General features: G+C 39.3%; 2 protein-coding genes across 4 annotated transcripts in view; both read left to right on the forward strand.

Moving 5' to 3' along the window:
• Nucleotides 1-225: 225 nt before the first annotated feature.
• LOC126410366 (photosystem II D2 protein-like) lies at nt 226-1,299 on the forward strand. The gene is given in 3 exon segments (XM_050079486.1): nt 226-349; nt 352-1,196; nt 1,198-1,299. Coding segments are annotated over 3 exon segments (1,059 nt in total). The 5' UTR covers nt 226-237.
• A 1,286-nt stretch (nt 1,300-2,585) lies between these two features.
• Nucleotides 2,586-13,557, forward strand: part of LOC116260437 (glucosidase 2 subunit beta) — a 45,109-nt gene continuing 34,137 nt past the window's right edge. For all 3 annotated transcript variants that reach the window (XR_007574223.1, XM_031638778.2, XM_031638779.2), the window contains exons 1-4: nt 2,586-2,874; nt 2,997-3,110; nt 3,369-3,464; nt 3,916-4,155. Coding sequence is in view for 2 of the 3 variants with exons in the window: in XM_031638778.2 (XP_031494638.1) it covers nt 2,772-2,874; nt 2,997-3,110; nt 3,369-3,464; nt 3,916-4,155 (553 nt within the window). In the remaining variant the exon portion in view is untranslated. The remainder of the gene's footprint in view (nt 2,875-2,996; nt 3,111-3,368; nt 3,465-3,915; nt 4,156-13,557) is intronic.

Genomic DNA, 13,557 nt, shown 5'->3' on the forward strand with positions numbered 1-13,557 from the left:
AGACAATTCCGGTATCAGATGGTTCGTAGGAATAGAAAAGAATAATTGAGGTGAGCTAGGATGCCTAGGTCGGTTTGGTACAATAGAAAGGAAGGATCCGTATTGTATCTTCGAAACTAAAAATTTGGAAAAGGGTAGTGGATGGGGAATCATCTATAGACGATAAAACCTTCATATACTCAGATAATGATATGAGGTGTTTGAAAATGGTTGAAGTAGTTAAATAGGAGGATCACTATGACTATAGCCCTTGGTAGATTTACCAAAGAAGAAAATGATTTATTTTATATTATGGATGACTGGCTACGAAGAGACCAGTTCGTTTTTGTGGGTTGGTCCTGTCTATTGCTCTTCCTTGCTCCTATTTCACTTTAGGAGGGTGGTTCACAGGTACAACCTTTGTACCTTTATGGTATAACCATGGATTGGATAATTCATATTTGGAAGGTTGCAATTTCCTAACCACTTCAGTTTCTACCCCTGCTAATAGTTTAGTGCATTTTTTATTGCTACTATGGGGCTCGAAAGCACAACAAAATTTTACTCGTTGGTGCCAATTAGGTGGTTTGTGGACTTTTGTCACTCTCCATGGCACTTTCGGACTAATAGGCATCATGTTACATCAATTTGAATTTGCTCGATCGATTCAATTGAGACCTTATAATGTGATTGCAATCTCTGGTCCTATTGTTGTTTTTGTTTCCATATTCCTAATTTATCCACTAGGTCAGTCTGGCTGGTTCTTTGCGCCCAGTTTTGGCGTAACAGCTATATTTCAATTCATCATTTTCTTCCAAGGGTTTCATAATTGGACATTGAACCCATTTCATATGATAGGACTTGCCGGAGTATTGGGTGCTGCTTTGCTATGCGCTATTCATGGTGCTACCATAGAAAATACTTTATTCAAGGATGGTGATGGTGCGAATACATTCCATGCCTTTAACCCAACTCAAGCTGAAGAGACCTATTCTATGGTCGTTGCTAACCGGTTTTGGTCACAAATCTATGGGGTTGCTTTTTCCAATAAACATCGGTTACATTTCTTTATGTTATTTGTACAAGTCACCAGTTTATAGATGAGTGCTCTTAGGGTAGTCGGTTTGGCTTTGAACCTACGAGCCTAGGACTTCATTTCCCAAAAAATCCATGCAGCAAAAGATCCTAAATTTGAGACTTTCTACACCAAAAATATTTCTTTTAAATGAAGGTATTCGTGCTTGGATGGTGGCTCAGGATCAGCCTCATGAAAACCTTATATTCCCTAAGGAGGTTCTGCCTCATGGAAACGCTCTTTAATGGAACTTTAGCTTTAGTTGGTGGTGACCAAAAAACCACCGGTTTTGCTTGGTGGGCGGGGAATGCCCGACTTATCAATCTATCTGGTAAATTACTCGGAGCTCACGTTGCCGGATTAATCGTATTCTAGGCTGGAGTAGTGAACCTATTTGAAGTGGCTCATTTCGTACCAGAGAAGCCTATGTGTGAACAAGGATTGATTTTACTTCCCCAGGCTACTCTAGGTTGGGGGGTAGGCCCTCGGGGGAAGTTGTAGACACCTTTTCATACTTTGTATATGGAGTTCTTCACTTAATCCCACAGTGCTTCTATCGTAGCTTGTTTCTTATATCTCGATTTTGTTGACCGATGATTTTTTTATATGCTGCAACCTTGCTTTGATCAAGTCCATCCCCTTTGTGCAATTAGCTGAATCTTGATTCATACGCTTCATATCTTCTTGCATACTTGTCAACATACTCAATAATCATATCATCCTCAGGCCTTTCTAATGGTTGAAAAAGGACGAAGAACCGTAGGCTCTAATACCAATTTGATGAAGAGATTAGAAATTTTGCTTCAATTGGATCAAAGCCTGACCAAGTTGGAGAAAATGAAAAAAAATGGAACATAAATAACAATAAAAAATAGAGAAAGAAAATGCAAGGAAACAATTAGGATTTTGATTCAACAAATGACTGATCATGAACCCAAAACACACTTATTGGATCCTTAGATGTAGATCCAAAACTAAAAATAACAAAGTCCAACTCAATCCATTAAATGAAAACACAAAAAGAGATCCAATGCAAGATAGCACTTTCATTTGCAAGATACTTCTGTTCAAGAATTGGTTTTAGTAGGTTTGTAAGACTTCTGCTCTTCTAAGAACTAGAGTAGAATATTTATAGGGCTTACTATTTCATAGCTGTCAGAACAGTTTTTCTTATGGTTTAGGCACTATTTCATATGAGTATTACCCTAGCTTTCCGTTATTTAGTTGAGTAAATTAGGCTGTTCTTTAGATTTTTGGTGAGTGTTAGAGTAGTTAGATTAGGTTTCTTCTATGCTCCACATATTTTGTTTTCTAATATCATTGCCAAGCTCATAGTTAGCAGTCGGTTTGCTTAGTTTTGCTTACTGTGTGTTCTAATAATCTCATCTGTCTAGAAATAATACTTTTTCCGATTCATAATTGATTTAACTGAATCGGCCGATTTAGAAACCCGCAACTGGACGGATTCCGACTCAATTTCCTAATTTTAAAAACATTCGTTGAAACAAACAAATAAATAAATGATGTCCGACTCCAGTCCTCCTGTCGGGTTGGACGGTGAATAGACAACTCTGTGAATACTCTTGTGAATTGGAACCCAAGCGGCGGACGGGGACCGAAGGCAGAGTCGGCGGTGGTGCTGTCCTTTCCTCTCCTCCCGAGGGGGAAGTGAAAGAGAAGTCGATTGAGCGCAAAATTCGTTGGAAAATTTGAAGAAATGACTTATTGGATCTTTCTACTTGGATTCATATGGCTCGCCGTTACTTACAATGGAGTCGAGGCGGATTCCGCCGTGCAACTCCTAGGACTGTCTCCCCTAGGTAAGGCGATTCGCGAACTCTCATTTTCCTACTTGCTTCTCGGACATTCAACCACGTTCCTTTTTCTGATTCTTCAGATTTGTAATCTTTCTTTCTGAATGCTCTTATTGTGTGATCATCAGATGAGAAATACTTCAAATCAGAAGCGATTAAGTGCAAGGACGGATCGAAGAGTTTCGTTAGGGCTAGATTGAACGATGGATTCTGCGATTGCGCGGACGGAACGGACGAACCTGGTGAGCAATCTCTTTCTCTCTCTAACTTCTTTTTTGCGTTGTCTTACCGAATTCGAGGAAGCTTTCTTTTCTCATGAGCTTGCGATCGAAGTTTGATGCTTTCTTTTGCGTCTGGTAACTCTTGGTTTTATCAGTACGGTGAGGGTCCCCCCCCCCCCCCCCCCCCACAACCATTTTTGAGCTCGGGAATGAAGCAGGGTCTGTCCATTGATGATGCGGAAAAAGCAGATTCACGCATTATTTGTTTCTATTGTGTAGGAACGCCTGCATGTCCTGAGGGAAGATTCTTCTGCAGAAACTCCGGCCACACGCCCCTCACATTATTTTCTTCTCGTGTGAATGATGGCATTTGTGGTAAGGGTTTCTTTCCACTAAACTAAAATGATGTTTCTTTTTCTGCTATTTGATTGAGGGTTTGATTCTGTACCATCAAATGCTTCTGAATTTGCTTCTTGTTGTTCAAGCAAATTCTTAGTGATTGATTGTTTGTTTTATGGGGGAGCATGTTGTGTGTTAACGATGGTATTGCCACAAGATTGCTTCTTGAATTGGGCCGAAGTTTGCTTGTGTTTCTTGAACAGTTGATTGTCGTTCTGTTTGTAGTAATCTTGATGCCATCTGAAGTTGATTTTTCTTTAGAAGTTAGCTTATTTGAACCTGACCGTCTGATGAGTGAATAGTCAAACATCTACTTTAGCTGATAGATTACATCCTCATTACATGACTTAGATGTGCCCGGAGCCATAATGAACTATGAAGTTCTTGTTTGATATTTTCAGTTTCTTTTTTTGTACTCATTGAGCAGATTGTTGTGATGGAAGTGATGAATATGATGGGAAGATCAAATGTCCAAATACATGTTGGGAGGCTGGCAAAGCAGCTAGAGAAAAATTAAAGAAGAAGATTTCTACATTTCAGGAGGGTTCTGCTATACGTAGGCAGGAAATTGAGCATGCCAAACAAGCAATTGAGAAAGAAGAGGCAGAGCTATCAAAGCTGAAAAAAGAGGAGAAACTGCTCAAAGATGTAGTTGACAAGCTCAAAGGTAACTTGGCAAGGTCTTATCGTTTTACCCAGCTTACTCTTTATTCTACTGTCACTCAATGATGGCAAATTCTTATATATAAGAGAGAGAGAGAGAGAGAGAAGCCCTTGAACTTCAGCTTTGGATGCTATTATGCATTCTAGATTCTGCTCAAGTTTTAGACTAATTTGCACAAATAGCTTTAGTCTCAACTACTGCATAGGTTGTGTCTTGCTTTGAGAAGGTATATGCTTGCATGCCATTCATGGAACGTGTCTTACGTGTCTTAATAAGTTTTTCATGGAACGTGTCTTAATAAGTTTCTCTTATTTGCAATTTAGCTTCATTGATATCCTGGATGTTCTCAAACTAATGCTAATATATCTAACCTACTGTTACTTATATAAAATGTTGTAAAAAGCATATTGTAAGCCATATCAGTCCAATAGATACTTTGTATCGTAAAGTATCGTAACGTATCGTATATGTATCGTAAAATTGTATTTTTCAATATTGTAAAAAGCGTATCGTAAGCCGTATCGGTCCGGCTACTAGAATACGCTTTATCGTAAAGTATCATAACGTATCGTAAATTTATTTTTTAATTAAAAAATAAAAAAAATTAAAGAAAAATCAGATAAATGAAGAAAAATAAAATTTATGTTTTTTAAATAAAAAAACATGTTATACATAATGGCAGGCTTATTATAGGTATGAAGTTACTTCACAAACACTAATAAGTGGTCATAATATCATATAGTAACACAACATGATCTAAGACATCAAGAAACATAATTTATATGATGACCTACATAATAACTCACAAGTAAGTTATAAGATACATAACGTATCAAAAACCAAGTTTTACGTACACTATACATCACATCACAAGACAAAATTGTTCAATGTGAATGCAAATAACAAATGAAAACAGGTTCATTCATAATCTTTATCATCTCATTCTCATTTTCATCTTTTGTAGAAGATATAAACCCCTCTTTATGTATCCATGCATAAATCTGCTTTCAAATTGATGATTTCATGGTGAAATTGATTATTCCTTCTGAAGATTGCCACAATCTCCCTCTCCTTCAACTATTAAATATGTTCAGAAATGAAGAGGGTGACAAGTTTTAAAAATTAGTTTGAAAAAGGATGGTTTTAACCACATACTTCTCAAAATAGACATGTATCGTGCGATATGAGGTGTATCGCCCTATATCGTACGATACAAGTTGTGTATTGCATGATACATGCGATACACATACGTTACACCACCTGTTTGCAATACAGGTGATGTATCATATTGTAAATTTTAAAAGCGACGGTATATATCATACGATACGGCCCTAATGCGTACAACAGTGGTTTTTTTAATTCAGAAAATAAGAAAAAGTCAGAAATAAAGAACAAAACAGATAAGTAAAAAAATATGGTTTTTTTAATGAAAAAAAATGTTATACATAATGATAGGCTTATTGTAGATACAAAATTACTTCACAAACATTAATAACTCATAATATCATATAGTGACACAACATGATCTAAGACATCAAGAAACATAATTTATAAGATCTACATAATAACTCACAAGTAAGTCACAAGATCCATAATCATCAAAAAACAAGTTTTACATACATTATACGTCACATCCCAAGACAAAATTGTTCAATTTTAGTGCAGATAACAAATGAAAATAACTTCATTCATAATCTTTATCATCTCCATTCTCATTTTCATCTTTTGTAAAAGATATAAACCCTCTTTATCTAATCAAGAATCAGTAATCCATGCATAAATCTGCTCTCAAATCGATGATTTGATGGTGAAACCGATTATTCCTTTTCAAAATTGTTAGAACCTTCCCCTCCTTCAACTGTTAGATATGTTTAGAAATGAAGGAGGCAAGTTTTAAAAATTAGTTTGAAAAGGGGGGCTTAACCCCACATTTTCCAAAATAGACATGTATTGTATCCTTAGTTGTTAAGATGTTGCCTAGGCGACGCTTAGTCATGGACTAGGTGACTTAGGGGGGGATTTGGTGTTGGCGCCTAGGCGGTCCTGGGCTGGACTAGACACTAGCACACGTAGTCCATGGAAGGTGACTTTTCACCTTCAAAGAGTTTTTTTTTGTGTTTTCTGTTCAACATGTTTGCTGTGTGTTTTCAAAGTGTTTACTGTGTGTATAATGTGTTTCAAAGTATTCAAAGTGTTTTTCTGTGTGTTCTACCAGTATTTATTTGTCTATGAGTTCTGAAGAAACATGAGCACAAAGAAAGAGAATACGAGGAACACGATGTAACGTGGAAAAACCCTCAACAAGAGGAAAAAAACCACAGATGAGGAGGAGCTGGTTGCCCACTAGCCGCCAGACTCTCTCTCTCTTAAGATTTCATTAACCATAAGGATTAGGGTTACACGACTTAAGTAATGCCCAACAAGGGCTACAAGATGGATCGGGTATGGATTCAGACCCAGTCCCGAGACCCGTCTAACATACTTCAACACTCCCGCTCAAGTTGGGCATACATATCAAACATGCCCAACTTGGATACATTTCTCTCGAATGAAGTTGAAGATAGAGCTTTCGTCAGAACATCAGCTGTTTGGTCTTCAGATCTCATGTAAGGAAGTACAAGTTCTTTAGCATCAATTCTCTCTCGAATTAAATGTCGGTCAATCTCAACATGCTTTGTTCTGTCATGAAGCACAGGGTTGTTGGCCAAGTTGATTGCAGACTTGTTATCGCAATACATCTTCATTGGTTCTTCAACCTTTATACCAATATCCGTCAACAATACTTTTAGCCACAAAAGCTCTGAAACTCCCATAGCCACTGCTCTGTATTCTGCTTCAGCACTGGAACGAGAACACACATCTTGCCTTTTACTTCTCCACACTATGAGATTCCCTCCCAAATAGATACAATAACCAGAGGTGGACCTCTTAGTGTCAATACAGCCTGCCTAGTCTGCATCTGAATAACCTTCAATCCCAAGAGTGTCTTGCTTGACATACAAAAGACCTTTGCCAGGATTTCTCTTCAAGTAGCACAAGATACTGTCAACAGCCTTCAAGTGGGCATTCGTGGGAGCATGCATGAACTGACTCATCACATTCACAACAAAGGTAAATCAGGTCTAGTGAGAGTAAGATAAATCAACTTCCCTACAAGACATTGATATCTTCTTTTGGCCTCTTCACAGATAGGCTCCCCATCTCTAAGACTTAACTTATGGCCAGCATATAGAGGAGTAGAAGCTGTTCTACACCCTAATTTCCCAGTCTCTTTTAACAAATCTAGGGTGTACTTCCGTTGATTTAGCACGAGGCTAGTCCCAGACCTAGCAATTTCAATGCCAAGAAAATATTTCAACTTACCAAGGTCCTTGAGATTAAACTCGATCGCCAACAGTTTCTTTAACTTAATTATTTCATCTTCATCATCACCTGTGACAATCATATCATCAACATATACCAACAAAATAGTAACCTTTTGTTTATTTCTCTTCACAAAGAGTGTATGATCTCCATTCCCTTGATGGTATCCACATTGTCTCATGACAAGTCTAAGTCGTTCAAACCATGCTCGAGGAGATTGCTTGAGCCCATATAAAGCTTTCCTTAACTTGCAACATTTTCCAGGTTCCTCATATCCTGGAGGCATACACATATATACTTCCTCTTCAAGGTCTCCATTGAGAAATGCATTCTTGACATCAAGTTGGTACATCTTCCACTCCTTCATCACAACTAAGGAGATAATGACTCTGACAGTCTTCATCTTCGCAACAGGAGCAAAGGTCTCCAAATAATCAATCCCATATTTCTGACTAAACCCCTGGGCCACAAGACGAGCTTTGTATCTTTCAACACTTCCATCTGGTTTGTACTTGATGGTGTAGACCCACTTATATCCAACCAAGTGAGCCGCCTTAGGAATCTTTATAACTTCCCATGTCATGTTTCTTCTCAGGGCTTCCATCTCTTCTTGCATTGCATAAGTCCACTTGGGATCACTTCGAGCCTCAGCAACATTCCTGGGAATCATAGCCAAAGAAAGAGAAGATACAAAACATTTGTAGTTCTTGCTCAGTCTAGAATATGAAACAAAATTACCAATAGGATGTTGAGTACATGACCTGACACCCTTTCGCAGGGCGATGGGAAGCTCTTCACTTGCAATAACAGTCTGAATCTCTTCTTCAACAGGTTGCTTCTGAGCACGACTTGGGTCATCCAGGGAAGGACTAACTGGATTGGGAGCAGAATTCTCACCACCTATCATCTCCTCAGTACAGACTCTTCGCCTAAAATAAACTTGCCCAAACAGACGATTGCATTCCTCTCCTGCCCCAGTAGAACACTCTCCATTTTTCTCTTGTTCAAGCACCTCAATAGAAGGACCAATGGATTCACGCCTGTAGTCTAAAAAAACTGTAAACAGAATTTCTTGACTCGAAGAATATTCTTCCTTTGACATAGAATTCTCCCCCTGAAGAGGATTCTCACCAAAATAGGAAGTATGTTCAAGGAAAGTCACATCTTTGGTAACATAGGCACGACCAGTGGAAGGGTTCCCGACACTTATACCCTTTTTGAGTGGGAGAATAACCTAGAAATACGCCCTTAATAGACCTTGGATCAAGCTTTTTAATGTGAGGACTATGATTATGAATAAAGCAAAGACTCCCCGGTAACATAGAGTGAGGCGTCTGCCCATTCAACACACGACTAGGCAAACGGTTTATAAAATACGCACTGGTCAACACAGCATCCCCCCAATACCTTTTAGGAACATGACGTTGAAAAAGAAGAGCTCGAGTCATATTCAATAACTGACGATTCTTTCGTTCAACAACTCCATTTTGAGGAGGAGTATAACTACAAGAAGTCTCATGAACAATTCCTTTTTGTCGAAAGAAGTTATCAACAGACTGACACATATACTCACGAGCATTGTCAGATCGAAAGGTCTTAACAGATGCTCTATATTGAGTTTCCACATAAGCAATGAAAGTCTCTATGGCAATAGGAACTTCACTATGGTCTTTCAACAAGTAGACAATAGTGTGACGAGAACAATCATCTATAAAGGTGATAAAATACTGAAAACCATGATAAGAAGGAATCCCTGAAGGCCCCCACACATCAGAATGAATCATGGCAAATACCCCATTAGACCGATGGCTAGACAAAGGATATGAAGCCCTAACATGTTTGGCCAGGTGACAGACATCACAGGACACCATAGTCATATCTAACCTGGAACATAAATCAGGAAACAACTGTCTAAGAATTCCAAAAGGCAGGTGTCCAAGGCGCTCATGCCACCGTAGAAGCAATTGAAGGGACTCCTCTCTGTTCTTCGTTGCTTGACTGACTGCCGTCATGAGAGCCTGAGCAGTACGCATGGGTAAGCGATATAGCCCGTCATAAGTCAGACCAATCCCAATCCTCTTCCCTGTCACCAAGTCCTGCATAACACAACGATCAGCAGAAAAAATTAGTTCGCAATTCAACTCTTTTGTAATCTTGCTAACCGACAAGAGGTTCAAGGGAAGATGGGGAACATGTAGAGCATTGTGGACAAAGAACTTGTTCAAAAGTGGGAGATTCCCTTTCCCAGCCACAGAGATAGAGGAACCATTAGCAAGAGAAACACGTTCCTTTCCTGACGAAAGCTTATACCCATGAAAGACTTTAGGATCGCCGGTCATGTGGTGAGTAGCGCCACTGTCGATGATCCACTCTCCCATAGGGGAATCCGCCATCACGTCGATCGAACACCCAAATTTCTCCTGCAGTGACAAAGGGCAGCCGCGGCAATGGGGAGCACGCAGCAACTGGTGTGAGCAGAGGTGCTGGAACTTTGCAGCAGACCCGCAGGAGAACAATGATGCAGGGAGTAGAGGCAGCGCTAGACGGAAAGGCAACACCAGGAAGCAGGTCGGGCGACGGAAGACGTTGTTGGTCAGGCGGAGCAGGGAGCAGGTCGGGCGCCGATATGGACGGCGCAGAGGGCGACGGCAGGGAGGAAGGGGGGCGACAGCGAACGGTGGCAGCAATGGAGGGCACCACTGGAGTAGGGCCGACCCAGAAGGCGACGACGCAAAGGATGATGGCAGGGAGCAGGGCGCGACGTCAGGGAGCAGGTCGACGGCGCGGTCGTAAGGGCGGTGACGCCGGTGGCGGTGTCAGCAGCGTCGTCGGACGATGCAGCAGAAAGGTAACGGCGTCGGACACTGCGGCGGCGGTGGAAACGACGACGGTGACAGCAGCGGCGGCGGGTGAAGAAAACTCCACGATCACCAAAAAAGTCCCAATCTCGTGGGCTCTGATACCATGAAGAAACACGAGCATAGAGAAAGAGAATACGAGGAACACGATGTAACGTGGAAAAACCCTCAACAAGAGGAAAAAAACCACAGATGAGGAGGAGCTGGTTGCCCACTAGCCGCCAGACTCTCTCTCTCTTAAGATTTCATTAACCATAAGGATTAGGGTTACACGACTTAAGTAATGCCCAACAAAGGCTACAAGATGGATCGGGTATGGATTCGGGCCCGGTCCCGAGACCCGTCTAACATACTTCACAAGTTCCATATTTGTTTGTGTATATATGTAACTTGTTACATCATTAAAAGCTTTTATGGTAACTGGTTTCCTCTTCTAACTCTCCATACATTGAATGCAATCCTATCATTATTGGTAACTGATTTCTTCTTCTATCTTTTCTTTCATAAATTTTGGTAACTGATTTCTTCTTCTATTTCTTTATATGTTGAACTAATCTCCATACACAAAAAACTGTTTAAGGCCTTGCATTTGACCAGAACCAACTATAGCCTGACATTTCACTATTTGTCAAATACAACTTGAAAAACCTAAAGCTGTTTGTCAATGCATTTGATCAGAACCAACTATATCCTGGTATTCCACTATTTGCCAATGCATTAAACATTTTATTTTGCTGTTTTATAAATTGATTTTGATTAATCCTAACTTGCTAACATGCTATAACATATAAAACATAAAACTAACATTTTAAAATTAAAAATAACGAAGCAAAAATGCAATGACTTTTGGCACATGGTGCTTAGGCAGCGGCTAGCTGCCTTGACAACTAAGATTGTATCGTACAATATACGTCGTGTATCACACTGTACATATGATACCTGTTACGACCAGAGAGAGAGAGAAGCCAAAAAGATGCCCTTTACGTAACCCTAATCTCAAAGAGATTAGGGCTGGCGATACACTAATCAGTCCAAGAAACATAAGAAAATATTTAAAGACCTACTCTCCAACTTTCTAATATTGCAGAAACACTCTAATCGACTGTGTAGACTGTAGAGTATTTAACACTTCCCTTCCAGTTGGAGCTTAGATATCAATCATGCTCGGCTTATTACAACCTTTCAGGAAATCGCTTATGGAAAGAGCCTTGGTAAAAATATCAGCTGCCTGATCTTTTGAGGAGACATAAATAGTGCTAATAACTCCTTTTTGTACTAAGTTCCGAACATAGTGGCAATCCATTTCAATCTGTTTCGTCATCTCATGGAAGACAAGATTGTTTGCAATATAGGTTTGTTGCCTTGTTGTCACAATACATCTTCGTTGGGAGCAATGTTATCCGTATCGTACGATACGGACGCGTATCGTACGATACGTATCGTATAGGTCAAGAAAACCTATACGATACGATGTTTAAAGACGATACGCGTCTGTATCGTACACGTATCGCACGATACGGGGGCCGTATCGTACGATACGGGCGATACACCCCCATATCGTACGATACGGGTTAAAACACAAAATTTTTTATTTTTTAAAGTTTAAACACTCCTCCCTCTCTCTCTTCTTGTATTTAAAGACTCCAAGAGACGTAGGAGGGAGAGATTTTGCACATTTTCATAAAAAATAACCAAGGATTCATCGATTTGGAAAATATTATCGTTAAATCATGAAAGATGATAAGTTGATAACTATATGTTTTGAACTTATAAAATTGTGATGTAATATAAGTCCTAAAACTCAAAGTCCTAAGACTCTAAGTCTTAAGATTCTATAAAATTTTCAAGTTTAAAATTGTGATGGATGCTTATTATGTTATTTTGAATATCTAATTTCTAATTTTTGTATGCGTTGTTGACACACATGAATGTTCCTTATGTATGATGATCTTTTTTATATTTGAATATATTTTTCTTGATTTCTTATTTTTTGTTTATTTTTTCAGATTTTTAATAAATTTTCTCTATTTTTTCTGATTTTTAAATATTTTTTAAAATTAAAAAATTAATTTTACGATACGCTACGCTACGTTTACGATACGTTACGATACAGCGTATAGGTCAGCCCGACCGATACGCGATACGCTACGCCTTTTATAACATTGGTTGGGAGATTCACTGAAACACCCAAATCTAGAAGCTCTGATCTGACTCATGACATTTCAACCATAGTTTGAGTCATAGCCCTATATTCAGACTCAGTACTAGATCGAGCCACCACATTCTGCTTCTTGCTCCTCCAAGAAATAAGATTACCTCCCACTAATACACAAAAAACCTGTAGTAGACTTCCTGTCATCTACAAACTTTACCATCACTATAAACTTCTATGTGAACACCTTCTCCATGTTTGAATCATAACCCCTTTCTCGGGACTGATTTCAACTATCTTACTACCATTAGTGCAGCCTCCCAATGAAGCTTTCGGGGTTTTTCTATGAATTGACTTAGCTTATTTACAATAAAGCTAATGTCAAGTCATGTAACAGTCAAATATAAAAATTTTCCTATCAGAGATCTGTAAGATCTAGAGTCAAACTGCTCTGATTCATCATCATGGATATGAACTCGAGGATTCATAGGAAGTGTGGCAGGTTTAGCCCCCAATAAACCTGTTTCTTGCATAAGATCAAGAACATATTTTTTTTTGAGACACTACAACTCCTTTACTACTACGTGCCACCTCAATACCAAGAAAATAACGAAGTTGACCAATGTTCTTTGTGACAAAGTGCTTCTTTAGGAACTCCTTTGTCTGAGCTATCTCTTGATTACTTTTCCCGGTGATCATCAACATATACAATCAATATCACGATATCAGATGTGTCTCGTTTGATGAGCAACAAGTGATCAAGCTGGGATCTTCGAAATCCACACTTAGATACAACCTCAGTTAGCTTATGGAACCATGCACGATGACTTTGTTTCAGTCCATGGATAGCCTTCTTTAGTTTGCATACCTTGGAACACTTGTCATTGTTGCTCAAAACCAGGCGGTTGCTACATATAGACGGTTTCAGAGAGATCTCCATAGAAAAAGACATTTTTCACATCCAGTTGAAATAGAGGCCAATCTTGCTGGACAACAAGAGATATAATCAGTCGAATAGTACCCAACCGAGCC

This window comes from Nymphaea colorata, chromosome 9, assembly GCF_008831285.2.
Source record: "Nymphaea colorata isolate Beijing-Zhang1983 chromosome 9, ASM883128v2, whole genome shotgun sequence".
Taxonomy (NCBI): domain Eukaryota; kingdom Viridiplantae; phylum Streptophyta; class Magnoliopsida; order Nymphaeales; family Nymphaeaceae; genus Nymphaea; species Nymphaea colorata.